Source organism: Nuphar pumila, unplaced genomic scaffold, assembly GCF_984573655.1.
Source record: "Nuphar pumila unplaced genomic scaffold, dmNupPumi1.hap1.1 HAP1_SCAFFOLD_712, whole genome shotgun sequence".
Classification (NCBI taxonomy): domain Eukaryota; kingdom Viridiplantae; phylum Streptophyta; class Magnoliopsida; order Nymphaeales; family Nymphaeaceae; genus Nuphar; species Nuphar pumila.
In genome coordinates, this window is record NW_028323461.1 from 9076 (window position 1) to 28104 (window position 19029).

At 51.7% G+C, this 19029-nt stretch overlaps 3 protein-coding genes across 3 annotated transcripts; 2 read left to right on the forward strand and 1 right to left on the reverse strand.

The window, feature by feature from the left end:
• Positions 1-1370: 1370 nt before the first annotated feature.
• Positions 1371-2792, reverse strand: LOC149809875 (phosphoglycerate mutase-like protein 4). Its single transcript, XM_089994568.1, has 2 exons — positions 2468-2792; positions 1371-1597 (listed from the first exon to the last, which is right to left on the reverse strand). Exons 1-2 carry the CDS (start codon positions 2790-2792, stop codon positions 1371-1373), a joined length of 552 nt encoding a protein of 183 aa, XP_089850694.1.
• Positions 2793-8341: 5549 nt separating this feature from the next.
• Positions 8342-8875, forward strand: LOC149809876 (uncharacterized). The gene has a single exon (XM_089994569.1). It carries the CDS (start codon positions 8342-8344, stop codon positions 8873-8875), a length of 534 nt encoding a protein of 177 aa, XP_089850695.1.
• A 7504-nt stretch (positions 8876-16379) lies between these two features.
• LOC149809877 (chaperone protein dnaK-like) lies at positions 16380-17862 on the forward strand. Its single transcript, XM_089994570.1, has 3 exons — positions 16380-16632; positions 17036-17649; positions 17692-17862. The coding sequence occupies exons 1-3, from the start codon at positions 16380-16382 to the stop codon at positions 17860-17862; spliced, it is 1038 nt and encodes a 345-aa protein (XP_089850696.1).
• Positions 17863-19029: the final 1167 nt, after the last annotated feature.

Below are 19029 nucleotides of genomic sequence, written 5' to 3' on the forward strand. Positions count from 1 at the left end.
GTGCCAAACGAGACGAGGCATGATCCAGTCCCCTCACACTGCAAAATTGGATCTGTTGTGTTTGCATGCAATGGGCCTTCGCGAGCCATCACTGGACAACAAGAGCGCTACTGATTCTTGCAGATGGATTGCATGCATGTCCGTGTTCTGCATGCCTGCACACTGTGCATACAACCAATGTGAAGCGAATCGCACACCGCCCACTAAAGTACTCTTTTCCTAGCTGCGTTTGAGTGACTTGGGCCTGACTCGCGCCTGTTAGCGTTGCCGTCATTAGCAAAGCGGTTGGTGTGCAGGTGTCTTTGTTGACATGAAGTACCTGACAGAGGAGCGCACAACGCTTACGTATGAAATGCCCCTTGCTGAAGTCGTGACCGACTTCTTCGATGAATTGAAAAGCCGCAGTAAGGGCTACGCATCGATGGACTACACGCCCCTCGAGTACCGGGAAAACGACCTCGTCAAGCTCGACGTGCTCATCAATGGTGAGGTGGCTGAGCCCTTGGGCACCATCTGCCACAGGTGCGTTAAATTGCTCCTTGCCAATTATGGCCGTGGTTGTCAATTCTGCTTGTCAATGCATCACAGATGCCAAATGTGCAAAGGAAATCTGCACTTCAGATCCCAGTCCCAGTCAATTTTGCACGCTTCGCAATGGGCATGTGACCTGTCTAGTAAAGAGAAGGAACGACAAAAGGTTCTATGCAATGTCATCAAAATCAAGCGAGCTCTTTATCATCTGAGAGGCATCTGATGCCATGGGCTGCACGAGGCCATATACTGGTGCCGAGTGACTTCACGCGCTGTTGCAGGAGCAATGCATATTTTGTGGGCAAAGGCCTCTGTGCCAAGCTGAAGGAGCTTATCCCACGTCAGCAGTTCAAAGTGCCCATTCAAGCTGCCATTGGAAGCAAGGTAGTGGCCTCTGAATCCATCGCTGCAATGCGAAAGGATGTGCTTGCAAAGTGCTATGGTGGGGATATCACCCGAAAGAAGAAGCTGCTCTCCAAACAAGCAGAAGGCAAGAAAAGAATGAAGATGATCGGAAAAGTAGACATCCCGCAAGAAGCCTTCATGGCTGTCCTTTCCGTTAAAAGGGACGGCCCGGGTGTACTATAATGACACCTGAGTTGCGTGATCTCCGTCTTCCAAGGCTGTGCCAGCCTTTGTAATTGTACTCAGTCAGTTTGTCTGGTGCCTTTCATTCACGCACAAGCAGTTGGAAATTGCACTCAGGTCATGCACCGACTGTGCCCAATCCAGAAGTATATTACATGCATCAAAAGTCATGCAATGCCCCTACCCAAAAGGCCAAGACCTGCTGAGGATGAGCCCCATTGGTATAAGTAATGCAACATATACCGGATAGTTCACCCAAATTTGCCGCCCCCAAAGGTACCTGGCACATCGCTGCATTCGGGTGACACCAAATGCGACGTTGCATTCCATGAAAGAATGGCACATGTGTTGCCTTCTACTAACACCTCGCCGATTGAACAGTTGGCAACAATTGCAAGCGATCCCCTCTCATGGCCAAGAGCGATCGCATACAATGTTGAAAGGACGCCACCATGTGTGACGACCAGCACTGTTTCCCCTGCAGCAAGAACACCACACGTGATGCATAGACGTTGAAACGGAATCTGACCAGCACAACTTGTTGAGAAACTTCATTAAATGTCAGTGAAGAGTACAATGCTGCTGCATGTGAACATGTGCACAATTTTCAAGCTTCCTTTGGATTATGGCGTTTGCACAGTCAAGAAAACACATAACCAATTCTGTCCGATCAAGACAAATGGCAAGAAAAAGAATGGTGCGTCAGAATCACACGTTCGAGGTATGCATGCATCCGACTTGTCCAAGGGAGCTCAAATCCTCTAAGATAGCTTGGTTTCTAAAGTTTCAGGTATGTGGGGGGGTCGACTGTGTTGAGGTGGGCCTTGGAGTGGCCTTGGCTAAATGGAAATCTACGATGTATTGGAATGACATGCGGAATGCATGGTCGCGACCCTCTCACGCAAGAGAACTCAAGCCCGTCAAGATCATTCGATTCTGATTGCCTGGTACAATGTTGGGGTGTGTTGGGGCTTTGCATCATCTGGGGCCCTAGGTGGCTACCCTAGGTAAGGCGACCCATTCGCAAAACTGCTTTCAACTTCTGAGGAAATGGATTTTTGGAAGCAAGAACAGCTCACACGCCTTGCCTTTGTCACTCTCTACCCATAGAACCTAGAGACCTCATTCTGAGTACTTGCAGCATTCTTTTAGGCCCCCCCACCCATTGTTTTTTCAGGACTATTTTCAACACCGGCGGTCCTTGCCTGCATGAATTGAAAATTGTGCATGGCGGAAGATTGCATGTGGGAATTCAGGAAATTCATCATCCATGTTAAAACGAAGCGGCCTAAGCGAGAAATACGATGCACAACGTTGGGGCATTGACAAGTGTGACAATGCAGATAGCCTGCGGTGTCACACTTTTCAAGTGCGCCAACAGCTATCAACGGCAACCCACCAGGATGTCGACTCCCAATCTTTGTTATAAAGCTCCGCACGCGTTCCTGCAGTTGCTTGGTGCTCTCCACATCACCAGGCATGCTCTCGTGAGAGCGGCCACGAGTCAGGGCCTGCCAGGCCACAGGTTGTAGCCGTTGAGCTTCAGAGATATGCAGACCTTGCAAACAGCCCAAGTGCCGTTCCCGCAAACCTTTGTCAGCAACCACGGGCACATTGCCTCCCAGCACACCGTTGATGATCTCCGCGGTCTGCAATATCATGCAATCTTTCATCTCCTGACATACTGCCGTCGAAATGCTCCAGTTGCCTTCAACGCTGTTATCGTCATGCACTGCTCAGCTGTAGAACCAGCGTGCCCAGACATACAAAATTTAGGGACTACGCTGGAAGGTAAGGGATGCGGACCGCCATTGTTCGCAAGAGATCTGATGTGTAGATGGCTGCAAAGCCGCTGCGTGACTGTGGTTTGTATGCCTCAAGGATGTGGCTGGCTGTGAGTGCGGCTTGCTCCTTGCCGCAAGTGGTGAGGCTGGGCACGTCAGCACCCTCAGCCAACTGCCCCTGCAGTCTATGTGCGATGTTCCAATCTGTCTCACCGTGCCTCACCACAATCAGCCGGGCAGGCTGCTTCATCTTTGAGGCTGCAAGCTTCTGGCGCTGCAAGCACATCAATCGGTACACTGTGGACATGATAGGCTGCCGTTGCCACCGCGTGTCATTATTCACTTGTGCTGGCACATCTCCGTGTTCAGACCTTCCATCATCAGCAGAAGAGGTGCATGGCACTTGATGATCCCACCCCGGGGCAACATGCTTTCCAAGACCAACCAAGGGTTGCCAAAGTCCTTGTGCACCCAGGCATGGCGCGAAACGCTCAAATGATATTTCGCGCCCGATAGCCATACCCTGAAAGCGCACTTGATTCTACCTCCCTAGTATATCGCAAGTTTTTTGGAATTCATCGTAACTTTGAATCGCATGCATGGCAACTCATGAATTCAAAGAGCACAAGGAGGCTCACCTGTATGTCTTGCAAGGCTCTACGCTCTCCGCGGTTCATGACCACACATTGTGTCCGAGCGATGAATGTGATGCAGCCATGTTATATCACACGTGGTCTTGGATGCGTGAGCGACACTTCTGTGGCATCCAGAACCCCCATGTGGCAGCCATGAGGACTGTTCCGGTGTTAGTTGCATTTGAAAGATTCACTTGAATGTGCGAAGCGCATAATTCGGCATGCACTCATTCGCGACATTCACCATGCATAAGTCTCATGATGACAACAGTTGTCCATCGATACATCACTATCTCCAGATAAATGGTTTGGTTCAAGTGCCTAAGGGCCGTAGTGTCACTGCAGCCTACCTCTGTCAGCTTCTCAGCAAAGCTCAGGCGGCAGTAGGGGGCAATTTGGCGAACATTGCCGCAGTGGTTGCATTCCTTGTCCTTGAAGGGGGGCTCTCAAGCCTGGGGTTCACCTGTCTTGGTGTTGGACGTTCCCCCTGGCGAGCGCCTGGAGTTGCTGGATGGTCTGTCCCTCCTGTCCCGTCTGTCCACAGTCAAGTTTGCCCTGCTGTCTTGAGGTGGAGGGGGGCGGGTCTGGCTATGGAGCACAGGGCAGTCCTCAGAGAGTCCATGGTGTAGTTGGCTGCATTAAGCTTGAGGACAGATCTTGCAGGTGATAGAGAGGAGTTCAGAGACGAAATGATGTGACTAACCATGGTGTGCTCTGGAAGGGGCATGTCCATTGCCTCCAACTGGTCATCCAGCAGTAAGATCTCATCCATGTACTCATCAATGGTCTGGGTGGTCCTTGGTGCATGGTAAACAGGCGCTGCTGAATCTCAATCATGTTAGCTCGCAGGTGGTCCACATAGAATTGCCTGAAACATTCCCAGATTTGGAAGGGCGAGATCATCCCCTTGACCCTCCTAGCCCATCTTGGAGACACGCACGACTTTATCCACATCTCCGCCTGCTTGGCTGGTAGTACATCTTCATCATCGGCATCTTCAGGCAGTTCTTCCAGCAGCCAACGGTCACACCCTTTTAGGAACAGAAAAGCCAGCATCTGCTCACTCCAGCGCGGCCAGTTGTCATCATGTAGAACCTCTCCTGGTCCATCCTTCAGTGCTCTCCCAGCCATCTTGAATTCTCCTTGCGGTCGTCTTGATTTACTTCATTCTTTATGCGCGGCGGGAGCGTGTTACACCCATAACCTGTCGAGGATTTCGGCTTACCGTAAGACGACTACGGACAAAGGCTATGTATAGGAGAGCATGAAAACAGTTCTACGTAATCTGAGCACAGGCAAACATGACAGGAAGATGCGCATGTGGCAACTGCCACATGCGGAGGGTGACGTGCGGGTGCGGATCTCGCACGTCTTAGGATGCGTCTACAGCGCACATGCAACGTATCCATCCAAGGCACTGTATGCTAGGAGTATCATCACTACAACAATGTCAACTGGGGCTCCTCCCAGCATCTAGTCCTCGGCAGCGATTGGATTGGCACACACAGAGCCATGCTGGGAGCAGGTTGTGGGAAAGGTCCACAGAAGGATATCAAAGGCATCACGGGCAAGGCAAGACACACGGTGTTCGCCCGAAAACATCATTAACCACTGACAGCAAGCGCTTCAAATGCCGCAGACAACCTCATTGTCTCAGCATCACAGTTCGCTGCTATCCTTGAACACTACACAGATCTATCAGGGGAAGGCTCACCCTGGGATGCAGTAGACTTCAGGATAGTTGAAGGAAAACCCATCATTCAGTTTTATGGAGAGGAGCCAATGCAACTCCAAGACTTCCTCAACGAGGATGACTGGTTCAAGTGTTGCTGCATGAACACACACACGTTCCAGCAAACTGCAGCAACTCCAACACCAACGCCCGATGCAGAGAACATGGCTCACAAAAAATACCATGAGCAGGATCTCAGCCAGGCAACACCCGCCGGCATAAAGGCAGAATTACTGCAAGCCTGGAAAGACAAATTCCCATCAGTCTTCAAGGAAGACCTGCCGGATAGGTCTACGGATGACCACCTCACACCCAGGACGGAAACCATACACTCCATACCATTGCTACCCAACGCCAAACCGGTGTATAGGAGGCAAAGGAGGCTGTCACCCGCTGAAAGGCAGAGGTAACCAAACAGCTGAAATACCACATAGCCAAAGGACTAGTGCAGCCATCCTCATCACCATGGGGGGCACCTATCCTATTCGCACCCAAGCCAGATGGCGCCTTAGGAATGTGCATGGATTACAAGGGCCTCAATGCTGTGACGGAAAGGGATGTATACCCACTCCCAAGAGCGGAGGACCTGTATGCAAAAATCAAAGGCAAGCACGTATTTAGCAGCCCAGACTTACTCAAGGGGTACTGGCAAAGTGCCATACAACCCAGAGACAGGCACCTCACGGCGTTCACTGCCCCGGAAGGCCTCTTTGAGTACAAAGTCCTAGCCATGGGCCTCACCAATGCACCAGCAACATTCCAAAGAATGATGGTCAGGATCTTCCAAGACCTCATTGAACAAGGAACTGTTATGGTGAATTTGGATGACATCCTGATCATGACCATTCAGTGGAGGAACATGACCAGGTCATGCTGAAAGTCCTAACACGACTCCAACAAAATAAGCTCATCATCAGATTTGACAAATGTAAGTTTGGGATGAAAGAACTGAAATTCCTTGGATTCATTGTCGGTGAATCAGTATACACTGACCCCAAGAAAAGCCAGGCTGTGAGCCTTTGTGATCTCAGACAATGGTGCTGCCATTGTGGCGTTGTCCGGTATGAACTTCCTGAAATATTTCGCCAGGCCCAAAAAAAGTGCTGTGGCTGTGTCCGGGACTGGCCAGTCTCGAAAGAAAGCAAACATCAAGGCCAAGCTCACTGCACAAGCACAACAACCACAGTCAGATGGTAGCATCAAGCTTGACCAAGCAGCCTTGGAAGATGCATTGGGAAACAGGAGCTCACAGCCCTGATCCATGCACTAAAAATTTGGAGATACTATTTGGAAGGGACAGACTTCACAGTGTACGTGGGTCATAAGCCACTCACGTATCTGCTGATTATAACGCTAAGCAGTAGCTCGAAATAAAAAACCTGAGGCAAGCCTCGCGAGTTCCGCAATAAAGGCGAGCATGCAATCAGAGCGTGCAAGCTAGAAGGGCAAGCAGGCGCATCACAGATGAGTCATGAGATCACTATCGCAGACTATCTATAAACTAGAGTACCCCAGTACAAGCACATAAACCCAACCTCAAAAGATGGCAAGTAAGGATTCTGGAGACCCTAGCCATGTATCCTGGCATGCAGATCCAACACATCCCAGGCAAAACCAATATAGCAGATGGACTGAGCAGAATTCGGCATGGGCCACCACCACCCCAGCCAGATCAGCCGTCCGCGGTGACTGAAGCAATATTGCAATGTTCAGAGGGCGAACTATATTTCCCACAATTGCGGAAGAAGGACAACAGACCCACTCAACATCATGGCCTACTCAGTGACACAGTGGCATATCTTTCCAGCATGTACAGCATAGCCACCTTCGGCCAAGCTAACCTCACAAGGGCGCAGGCACGAAAGGCAAAGGCACAACTAGTAAATGTTGCAGAAACATCACAGCCTAGCATGCCACAGGCACCTCAAGAAACGCCCACAGCAGCACCGAGCAGAGCCAGAATGGATATCTCATGCTCAGGTGATTTGTTGGGATCAGACGATGAGGATGCCATGGCACAACCAGCTGAGCCGATGGAGAGGCCAGAGGGTGAAACGGAAACCATTATGCAGCACACCAATGCTGGTACTTGGGCCAACACCTTCCTGCAACGCTGTGCTCATGGGTATGAAGATGGCCCAACCATGGCTACCCTCATACAAACACACCAAGCGAACCAAATGACACCAGGAGCATGGAAACAGCTCAGGGGACTATGGTTCAGCAAAGGAGCATTGGTAATACCAAATCATGATCGCTTGAGAATGGACTGCATCAGCCAGTACCATGACCCACCAGAACGAGCTCACCAAGGCACACTAAAAACCAAAAGAGCCATACAACGGTTCTATCGGTGGCCTTCACTTAGTCAGGACGTCGATGAGTACGTGCGAACATGTGATTCGTGCCGACGCATGAAGCCACTACGCAAAGTCACTATGCAACGTCCCAGCGGATTACTGCAGCCTCTTCCGGTGCCAGCCGAAAAGCTACAACATTAGGTTATTGACTTCGCAGTCGCACTACCTCGCACGGATATGCAGCAGGAATTAATACTCGTCATTGGTGGATAGGAAAATCAGATACACGCTGCTACGCCTGTGCCCAACCACGTGCACGGCGGCAAGTGGCGGTGAAAACTCTCATGGAAGCGACATCCACATTTGGAATGCCACTATCCATCGTATGCGATCCAGACAGCAGATTCAAACATGTATCAGGGGACTTACAAACAACACTGAAAGGCTTGGGCTGCGACATACATGTTGGATCGGTGGACCATGAGACAGTAGGATTGGCGGAGCGTACGATACAATCAGTGAGGGACCAACTTCGACACTACATCAATGCCACCCACACTAACTGGCAGAGCTACTATCGCCGCTTCAAAATGCCCTCAACAATGCGTACTGTGCGTCTATACACACGACGCCGAACTACCTCGCATTGGTTATGCACCCTGACAGACCCAAAATGCCCACACGGGACATGCCCTACGAGCACAATGGCTCAAGCTTGACCTTAAGGTGGAGCGCGAGGCTACATCTCGGTTGGAAGCAGCACGGCCGAAAATGCTGATATCTGCGAACGCCAAACGACGTGACAAATCATTCCGCGTAGGAGAACAGGTCCTACTCAGCACGAGACGCCCGTGGTTTCAAAACACAGCCGACGGAGTGCGCGAGCTTATCCCGACATGGGTTGGCCCGTTCCCCGTCACACAAGCCAACAGTGCAGTGACATATACACTGGCATTACCGGAGGATATCAAGTGTGACAACGTGTTCCACGTACACCTGCTGAAACGGTATCACCCGGACACACGCAAACCGCACGTACCCACAACGGAAATCGTTGACGGACATGAACAATTTGAGGTGGAAGCCGTCATCGGCCACCGCATTCGCAAACGTCGCAGCGGACAGACAGAGAAGTATCGAGTGGCATTCGTGGGATATGGCCCGCACTACAACAAGTGGCTCCCACTCTCCAATCTGGAGCGCTGCCAAGAGGCCATCGCGGAGTACCACAAGCGCCAACACGCAGGCATTGGCGCAAGAGCAACGGCAAAGCAGAAGACTACTCAGCCTACAATCGCTGCTTAGCGAATACAGTCGACCCTGGCTATACCGAACCCATTTGTGCCCCAGAAAAAGGTTTGGTATATCCAGAGGTTTGGTATAAAGGGGTGCAGTTCAGTGGAAAACATCAGGGTGGATCCGTTGCCATGGGGTTTGGTATATCAGAGGTTTGGTATAGCTGGGGTTTGGTATAGCCAGGGTCGACTGTATATATGTCCGGATCGAATATATACGTCGATGCATGCCAACATCGAGGACTTCTTACAATCAATCTAGCTTGAGCATTTGGGACTGGTGCCTTGGATGTGCGCCTTGTTAGTCATGACTGACGGTTATTGCGTAGTAATTGTCTTGTAATTAGATCCATCAATCAGATGTGTTTTCACACAACAGGGCCTGCAAAATATTGTCACGTCGACGGTATGTATACCGTTCCATGAGGTTCAATTCACATTGAGACTTAGAGGAATCCAATGCAAGCTTGCCCCCTTGCCTCACCTACATACAAAAAAACAGCCTCCGCCATACAGCCGAGTTATGTTGCAGATGTTCGTTGAAGCACCGTATCCTCATCTATTAATCTACCCTCCCTGGACTGTGCATCATAACCAGCACTGGTGGTGACATTGCTGGTGGGCACACAGTGCCTTGACTGTTGTCGCCATCCGCTTGGTCCAACAGATATTTTTCTCGCGACATTGCCGAATGCCGCGTGCACATGTGCTTTCACAAGCGCATCGGTTTGCCCACCGCTCGCCGATTGTGTTAGCCTTTAGCCAGCCTCCTACTTTTACTATGCGGCTTGGAGGATCTTGTCGCGGTGCCACTTATGAAGTTGACGAGCCTTTCTGGCTATCATTGGAATGCATCGTCCCCCAATCTGTACCCTGGGTTGCCTCTAGGCGTGACGCGAAGGCTTCCTTGGGACCTACTCTGCGCTGTGCGCATTTTGGTGGCCTGGCATGGCTCCTGGTTGATTTAAACATCAGATTGACAGGATTTTAAATGAGTTGGAATTTTCAGACAAGTTCATCTCAGTCGTAATTCGCGGAACTATCTCTAGATGCCTCGGGATGGGTGCTGATACCTACCTGCTACCAAATCGTTCGGCTAATGGACCGTCTTGAACAATGTCTAACAAACTGCCAGTGGGAGTGATCAGGCAATTATTCACGCCCAGGTGCACCCATGGCGCAATTCATCCTGCGAAGGCACTCAATGCGAAACGCATGTGGAGACGTATCAGCTAACCGTGACAGTTCCATGCGTGTGCGGTCAGCAAGAGGTGCAACTGCTGTCACAAATAGTGGAAAAATACTTCTCTCAAACGTTAAACAGCTACTTGTGAGACACACATGGGTGATGTCCTTTCCCAGACTCATGTGACTTTACGCGAACACGCGTTCTCGTCGCCATCCGATGGTTGGAAGCACTGGAAGCACGCATGGCGCAGGGCCACCTGAGCAAATCCAAAGGTGCTGTTATTTCAATTTATTCCATAATTTCGAGTTTTGTTGATGGCTTGAGGAGAAAGGACGCTCTCCGTTCCAGCTGTTGGTGATTGTTGGCACCCTGTGCCCATTCCCGTTATTGATCAATTTTCAGAAAGACACTCTCGGCACGATGTCCTCGAGCACAAGGGAAGTTTAGGCGCATTTCATCGTGATTGCTTTGTTCGAGGCGGCTTCTGATTTGCGAGTACGAATGCCGCCTCGTTTCACTTGGGTATTTGGACACCCTGGCTAAAATCGTCCAATCATACTCGGTCAGGCTTCCATGTACCATTCATTGCAAGGTTATGGATGACAATACTTGAATTTGTGCATTGAACCTGCGACATGAGTGATAGTAGTCTATGGCGACTGTTCCGGTTCTCAACCGACGCTGGCCCCACCCGAGGAACGCGGTTGTCCCATCCCACCTGAACGACGTTGCCCCGGCGTGCAGCAGCGCAGTAATCCAGGAAGCTGTCAGGCAGCTGTCCTTGCAAACCGATGATGTTCTCGGTTTACACAAGCCGAGCGAGCAGCCAGCGATGAATGAACACGACGCCATTCCCGTGTGGAATCCATTGCCGCCCAACCCCGTTCCACAATCCGCGTCAACAGGTGCGCACAATTCGCAGTACGTTGTCTACGACACACCTGTTGAGCAGTCGTATCCAGCAGTGAAATCTTCAATGACCCAGTGACCCCCCTACGTCACTCTCGATTGAGTGCAGACACTGTCCAGGACGCCCGTTGAGGGCACAGAGATCTTATGGTTGGGTGCGCATAGTATTGCTGACATGCATCGTGTGTCTTGAAAATCCGTGCATAATATGCACATTACAGCCCCAACTGGACTGTCATCTCATGGACATGTCGAAAATGCGCAATGTTGTGATATGGAAGATTATCAGCGCTTCGGCTCATGAGGGGAATCTGTGGCGTGCGCCTGTCATGCACGCCAACAGCTTGCACAGGGTGCCAAGGAGCTTCCATGATGTTTTGGACCTTTGGCATGCAGACCGTGCGACTGATTCCGCTGCACCGCTGCCAAGGTTCAACAGCACAGAGAACCGGTCCACAGGAAAGCAAGCAACCCCAGTCGGATCAAGGAGCAAATCCCCTTCTGAATACGATGTCTCCAAGGTAACTTCCAACACTTGCCGGTCAATCGATTACAGTGCATGCATGAGAAGCCTTTTACCGCAGCCATGCGTAACTGTTGTCAGAGAATCTCGCCTCATGCTACTGATGCCATCAAACAAGCAAAACTTGACCGGGAGGTGACTGCTTTATGCAGATGAATGTGTATGACAAAGCTTCCCAGATGTCGGCGCATGTCCGCATATTCCCCAATGCAATTTCGCATGTGTCGTCCCTTGGGGCGGGGGCCTTTTGCGTAGTTGACAAGGCAGAGTACACTCACGATGGGGTGAAGGAGGTTGTCGCTGTGAAGATGATGAAACCAAAAGTGGCAGATCGGAAAGGCGAGGTCGACGCTTTTCTGAAGGAGGCCGAAATCCTTGCAAGGGTGACACACAGGTATGTACACCTCATCTCTTGACTCTTGGCGTTATGTCTTTCCCAGCAATGTTTGCACTCCCTGCGCCTTCAAGTCTGTCTCGTGCATGGCGTTCTGTTACTGTTCTCTTTCTGCCTGGCTACAATGAATAGATCAGGTTGGGATGTGAGCCACCTCATTATCGAAAGCTGGTTGCCTCATCATGGCACATTTCATGCAGTTGGTAATGTCCGCCTGCGTTCTTGTAAGCCATGGACAAGTGGAATGGTGCATCCGCCTGCTCATGTTGTCATGCCGCGGCAGCACGAGGCCGTTTCCAAGGAAATGAGTTCACTGCAGGACAATCGTTGGGTACAAGGGATTAGGAAGCTTCACAACCAAAGCCGATGCCGGCTTGTTTGTGGTGCAAGAGTACCTGCCAGGCGGCTCCCTCAAGACGATTTTGTTGAAACAAGCGAAAAGTCCGAACACTTGCCTCTACAGCATGGTCACAGCCATGAAGTGGATGCTATCACTGGCGGAGGCTCTGGCTTACTTGCACCAGCTACGTCCGATCATGATCATTCACAGGGATGTAAAAAGTGACAACATCTTTCTATCGGACGACCAGAACATCAACAATGCAGAAGCAAAGCTGGGTGATTTTGGCCTGCATCAGCAGGTGCGCCTTCAAACCTCCTCTAAACCTCATCTCTTCAAGATTCGGGGTATGCCAAGGCATGATGCTAAAACTGAGACGTGGCTTTGCCCGCCTTTCCTGGCCGCACTTCAGCTCGAGATACATATTGAGAATAGCTGCATGTGATGTGAACAGCGCAAGGTGCTCTGTTGTTGTTGATGTATGCATTTCAACTTGACAATCAGTGGTGCTGCACCCGTCGGCAAGCGCAGGACGCGTCGGCAAGCGCAGGACCAGCTTGGCTCTCTCAAGCTGTGATGAGGCGGATCTTGGATTTACCTTGGGCATAACACTGGGATGCTTCCCGCCACGGGGTAACCTGACTTGACAATGCATCTTGCACCTTCGGTCGTCTACCAGTTTTCTCATGAACCCCGGTTGGACACGGACCTGCCGCGTTAACAAAGATTGCATCTCAGCAAGGGCTGCATGCAAATGTGCGCACCCGATGCACTGGTGCACGCACCCCTCCTCTTGTGGCCATGCGTGCACAAGCCGTGAAATACGGGTCACTCAGTTTGACTCACTTTGCCACTAACAGGCCCCCGGTTGTAGGTGCGGGTGACGGGGCTGGTACCCGTCATCAAAGTTCCCAACACTTTCAAGCAAGAAGACCTGGACAGCATTCTCGACACGGATGCACCCAAAGCCAGTGCTAAGAAGAAAAGGATACGGCGGGGTAGCTGGCTCATGGGGTTCCAGGAGGAGCCAGCTAGTCAAGAGTGCGACGATGCACAGTTTGCTCTCACCCAAATGTGCGGCAGCTTGCTTTACATGGTACGTCAGCTCGCTTTTTCTGGGGTCCTCAACTGCTTGCAAGCAAGCGCCCAGGTGCTTACGCCACAATACATCTTGTACCGTGCTTCCCAACGCAAGTGGGTTCATATCAGGGCTCACGATACACCTGAGTTGATCGACCGACAGCCTGAACTAGATACGTTGGTGGCATGCACAGGGGCTTTTGCCGCGCGTCTCACTGATGGCACGCACTGCAGGCACCTGAAGTTTACAACGGAGATACGTACTGCGAAAAGTGTGACGTGTTCTCCATGGCAGTGGTCATGTACGAGATCCTGACACAGACGCACATGGTGCTCCTGTGCCACGAGAATGGCGTCCCCATCACCGTCAAGGAGTTTGTGAAGAAGGTATGGCTCCACAGAAGCAATGGCAGGCAGGAGAATGAAAAGTTGCAACATACATACAGATGCACTGCAAACGCATTGATGCCGTTCGATCGCTCTGCTGTCGTCTATGACTGTCGGCTGCGCCGAATGTTGCTGCAAATATTTGCACTAGCAGCTTCCATGAGAACACAACCTAATGTTTGTTTTCAGCATCGTTGGCATCCCTGGCCGCACAAGCTTGGAACGAGTATCGCATGGGCGACCACCCATCGCATGTGTGGGCCATTCAGGTGGCGTCAGGCTGGAGGCCAACCATCCCTCCTCACGTCCCCAAAGTCCTGTCGGATCTCATCAGCGATTGCTGGGCCCAAAAGCAGGAGGATCGACCCAGCGCGCACGCTGCCGCCGAACGCCTCAAGGCCCTACTTGCCAAACCAAAGACATATGCCTTCCCAATGCAAACGCTACCCCCCCAAAAATGTTGCACCCTAATGTGATACGCAGTCGTTTGACTCGAAACCGATGTCTTGAGATACAAGATGGGGGCTCCGAAAGGAGTACAGAGTGCATCAGACATGGAAACACAACCCAAGCAAACATGCTGCACCGACCCTGTTGGGTCGTGACTGCACACATAGGCAGGACTCACCATGTGTGGGTGACTTTTTAATTTTTACCTCGGATCTCAGTCAGACCAACGGCGCGTACTACAGGTGCAGTGGACGTGGGTGAGAGTTGCGAGTTGGAGTCACCTTGAGGGACGGTGTAGCGGGGCCTTGAGCTATGACGATGGGTTGTACATGTACATTGCCTGCTGCCAGCGCCTGGACATGCAGTGACTACGCATCTATGCCATGCAATCCCTCGTGCCCCCCGTCAATGATGATGCAATCAGACGCCTCTGCGCCATGCAAGCTTTTGTGATGCTGCATGATCTATGTCAGGAAGAGAAAGGATGGCTCTTTCCTGATGCATTGCTCAGGAATTTTGCTGCCATCTGTGGATCGGAACATGGGTAGACAATTTACTCCCAGCTGAAAAGTCGAAAACAGATTGGGCTCGGATGCTGGGGTTGAAGGCCTCGTTTTCATGGGTGTGTGGGCCACGATCATGTATGTATGGCCATGTGAACGGTCCTCACGACGCCCCTTGTCGCATCACCCTCGCGGAATTGCGTCGCTTGCTTTCCCCTCCTTCGGTGTCCACCCAAGGGGCCGTGCTGTCCGTTGCCGCATGCTGAAGGCTACATGAATTGTTCTGTCCCATGATCTTGACACGGTTGCTGCCTTGCCTGCTGCCGCCACTTTGAACAGCGTGCCTGTCCTGCCTTTCTAGCCGCCTGCTGCTCTTTGCCTCGCCTTGCGGCCGATCGTTGTTGATGTGTTGATGTGACTTTTGGGAAGCGGTGGAACGGCACTTGCCGCCTGTTCCCCAGGCCGACCAGCGTGGACCTGAGGCCGAAGCCCATCGGGTATGTCTCTCTCGCCCTTGTTTCATGGCGGAGGGGACGTGGTGTGATTTATTTGCTACAAGTTCTGTAGCTAGTAATCATATTGTCGTAACAAGCCTGGCCTATCCGAGTGTCGGGCAGAGATATCGCATTACGTGACATATCGAATGGCGAGCAATTATGCAGCATTCTGCGCTACACACGGCAGACTGTTGATTCCGATATTTCAATGAACCCAACTGCATGTTTTAGGAAACCAACTGCATGTGTTTTACGGTCGATACCACTCCATGCTCACTGCAGTGCAATCTGGTTCGGACATTTCCACCCTCTATGAAGAGCGCTGGGCGCTGCCGATCCTTTCAACAAATATTGACTGTTCTTCTGCTTTCGTGTCAGCCATTACCTTCGACATGCGGTTGCCTCACGGCCATGGGAAAGCTGGGAGGGGGCTGGCTACATTACAGCCGCCAAGCAGTGTTGCTTGCCACAAATTCAGGAGCGCGCGATGCGTGGTCAATGCGGTAGATTCTTCTATTGAGGAGGCTAAGAACACTGTGTCCGTCGGTATCGACCTGGGCACAACCAACTCGGTTGTGGCAATCGTCACCCCTGATGCGGGCCCTTTGTGCATCCCCTTACAGGGCGACAATACGCTCATGCCATCAATCGTTGCGTTTACAGGAGACGAGCAAGTGCTTGTTGGGGAAGCTGCACGCGGGCAAGCATCTTCCAATCCAGAGAATACGTTTTATTCCGTAAAACGCTTTATCGGCAGAGAACACGACGGTGTGGCTGAGGTGTGCTCTTCGGGATATCGAAACTTTGATGTTTCTTTTCTTCGATCTGCGCTTCTGCTAGTTTATGAACGAATGACGATGACCCCACAGTTCGTTACTGGCGATGTTGCCGAGAGTCGATTGGCTTAGCAGAGTTTTCTGACGTCAATCCAATCTTGGTTTCATATGAGTGCGGGCAGAGCGTCACATTGCATGTTGCACCCATGTGTGCTTTCAAGCTCCAACGATGGTCCGTAGGAACCCTGAACAACCTGTTCTTCCGATTTGCGCTGAGCTTGGCGGCCAACCCTGGAAAAATTGTCACCAACACTTGTTGACATTGATATGATGATGCGGTCGTATGCGTATGTGAGTTCGTAGGAAATGGGATGCTCACGTTGTGGGGGGTCGCCCCTGAGAAAACGCTGCCCGCTGTCTTTCCACACAAACAACGCAGTATACACCAAATCAAGCCGTTGTCGAAATGCCCACACACAACAGCATGCAGGAGCTCAAGCGCTTGGCTTATAGGACAGTTGGTGACGAGAATGGGGCAGTGGTGATCAAGTGTAAGCACCACGAGGATGGGGAGGTCACTCCAGAGGAGGTTTCAGCTTACATTCTGCGAGAGCTCCTGGACACAGTGGAGGCCTGTACGGACACGACCGTAGACCGAGCTGTGATCTCTGTTCCCGCATATTTTGACGAGGAGCAGCGCCAGGCCACCATGGCAGCCGGTAAGGCTCATCTTTGACGCGCCAGCAATCCTGAAAGGCACTGTGTGGCTGCCTTGAAGTTGTATGAGTGTGTTGCCCAGGAGGGCCAAAAGTTCACGCATTGCTGCCATTTATCATTCATATGGTGCTCAGGCATTTCAGACAGGTTCTAGCGTTGCAATGTCTTTTGTGAATTGTTAGCAGCTACACCAGGCTGGAAGTCGCTGGGATGCAAATCACGGACACAGTGATCAGATCGTAACTGACGGGGAAGGTAGGAAGATAAGACGTGAACATTTGCAAACAACTGCTGGCTGAGACGGCCTGTCATTTCGTAGCTGTCTTATATTACCGCGAGCTTGTGTTACCGCTTATTCTACCGTGAGTCTTATATACCCGTGAGTGTCTTGGTGTTGTGGTGCAGGGCAGGTGGCCGGCCTGACCAGCATCAAGCTGATTCGCGAGCCAATTGCAGCAGCTTTCTCGTATGGCCTAGATCTGCAGGAAGACCAGACTGTTTTGGTGTTTGATCTGGGAGGCGGCACGTTTGATGTGAGCATTCTGGAAGTCGGCAACGGAGTCATCGAGGTTTTGTCAACCGGAGGGGATGCAAACCTGGGAGGCGATGACTGGGACGCCGTGATCGCGCGCCACATCGAAGACAAACACCTCAAGCCGTACGGTGTGGACGTTTCCGATCCCCGTGTGCGTGCAAACGTGCGCACGATCGCGGAAACTGTGAAGATCAAGCTCTCGACCACGGAAAAGGTGGTGGTGAAGATTCCGATCGGGGGGCCGACCGGCAAGGGCGCACAGTTCACGATGACGAGGCAGCTTCTCGACGAGCTCGCGGTGGATTTGTTCCGCCGCTGCCGGTTGCCTGTCGACCAGGCTTGTTGGCAGGCAGGGGTGGACCTAGGGAGCGTTCTGGAGGCGCATGACAAGGATGTCGCACATTACCGCACCCGGCGTGCAGCCAAACGCGGCGACACACCGGAGGTCATGATCTCCCCCAAGAAACGCGAGCCCATCAGCGAGGTGTGTAGCTGTTATTGCTACTTGGTTTTTGCAGCTCATTAGCGGCACTGTCTGTTCTCAAGTAGTTGGGAAAGGTTTGACATCGCATGGGAGTGCGCTCTTGCCTTGCTTAACCTGTGCATCAGCGCGGTTGCAAGAAACAACATTGTCATCACAAGTTTCAAGTTTTCAACATCCACATGGCTCGGGATTGATGCGGCAAGAGTTGGGTAGTTGCAGCAGTAACGACTGATCAGGCTTGGCACAGGCGCGGCAACGAACCGGTCCAGCAAGGGCGCGGCGCCGTGCCGGGGGTTTTGTATTAGGGGGGTATGCGGGCTACGTCCACACGAGCCAGTGGCACAAGCACACATGCATGCAATCGAACATTGCCGACACAGGTGCATGGGCAAAGGTCAGAATACAACACAATGAACAAGGTACTTTTGTCTTTCGCCCACCTTGCATTTACAAACATTCGCTGCGTGCAACGAACAGTTGCAAGCAAGAAACAGATAGGGTTCGCTCAGCCTCATCCTCGTTCTCACAGATGTAAGGCTCCTCACCATCAAGGTTGGCCCAGGTGTTGAAAAATCATCTACACTCCTGTTCTCATCGCGAGCAAGTGCACCTAAGTTTCACCCATGAACAACTTCGTCCACAAACTTGCTTTTCGCAGTGCCGAACTTGGTTTTGCATGCTCGCTAGTTGCTGATGGCCCAGCTGGTGCCGACACAGATGCGTTTGCTACCTTCTACTGCCTGAGATAATTATCAGGCACTTGTTCGCTTGCTGTTATGCCTTTGCAGTGAATGCCAGCAATGTGCGCGAGGGCTCGATTTGCCTTCATACTGCTGAACAGTCTGATGGCACTTGAGGCACTTTGCCTCGTGGTTGCGCTGTTGTTCATCACGACTCTTGACGTCAGATTCCTTCCAAGATTTGTCCAGTGGGTAGCGCTGTCGCATGGTCGCTTGGAACCACTTGCTGCACCCTGTCACCCGTCAAAAACGCATCCATCGTGCCACCACTCATGCAAATAGTTATTGTACACTAAATGCCCAAAATATAACGTTCGTAACGTAGCGTGAAAGACGGGCCGATTAAGCGCTCATGATGCGAGCTACGCGCGGAAAGCCAATAGTTTGCCACGACCTGACTGCGGCTTCGCGAACCGGTTTTGCGAGCGGCCGGCGCTGCGCCGGTTTGGCAAATACGTCCGGCGTGGCGCCGTTGCCAACCCTGCGACTGATGTTAGTAAGCTATTGCATTCCATTGAGGCATCGTGTTGATGCTCACCAGGCATTTATGACAGTGTCACGTGTACTGTGCATCGCTTCAGCATGGGTCACATTTGGTTGCAGCACTTGTGTGTACCGTGCGCATGTAGCTGACATCAGA

Bases quoted from the DNA above. Each gene is read 5' to 3' on its own strand.
- LOC149809875 (XM_089994568.1), bottom strand. From the start codon at position 2,792: ATGAAAGATTGCATGATATTGCAGACCGCGGAGATCATCAACGGTGTG. The intron at 1,598-2,467 runs GCTATCTGCATT...TTCTTGCTGCAG, and splicing joins TGAAAAGTGTGACACCGCAG to GGGAAACAGTGCTGGTCGTC.
- LOC149809876 (XM_089994569.1), top strand. From the start codon at position 8,342: ATGCTGATATCTGCGAACGCCAAACGACGTGACAAATCATTCCGCGTA.
- LOC149809877 (XM_089994570.1), top strand. From the start codon at position 16,380: ATGCCCACACACAACAGCATGCAGGAGCTCAAGCGCTTGGCTTATAGG. The intron at 16,633-17,035 runs GTAAGGCTCATC...GTTGTGGTGCAG, and splicing joins CCAGGCCACCATGGCAGCCG to GGCAGGTGGCCGGCCTGACC. The intron at 17,650-17,691 runs GTGTGTAGCTGT...GCAGCTCATTAG, and splicing joins AACGCGAGCCCATCAGCGAG to CGGCACTGTCTGTTCTCAAG.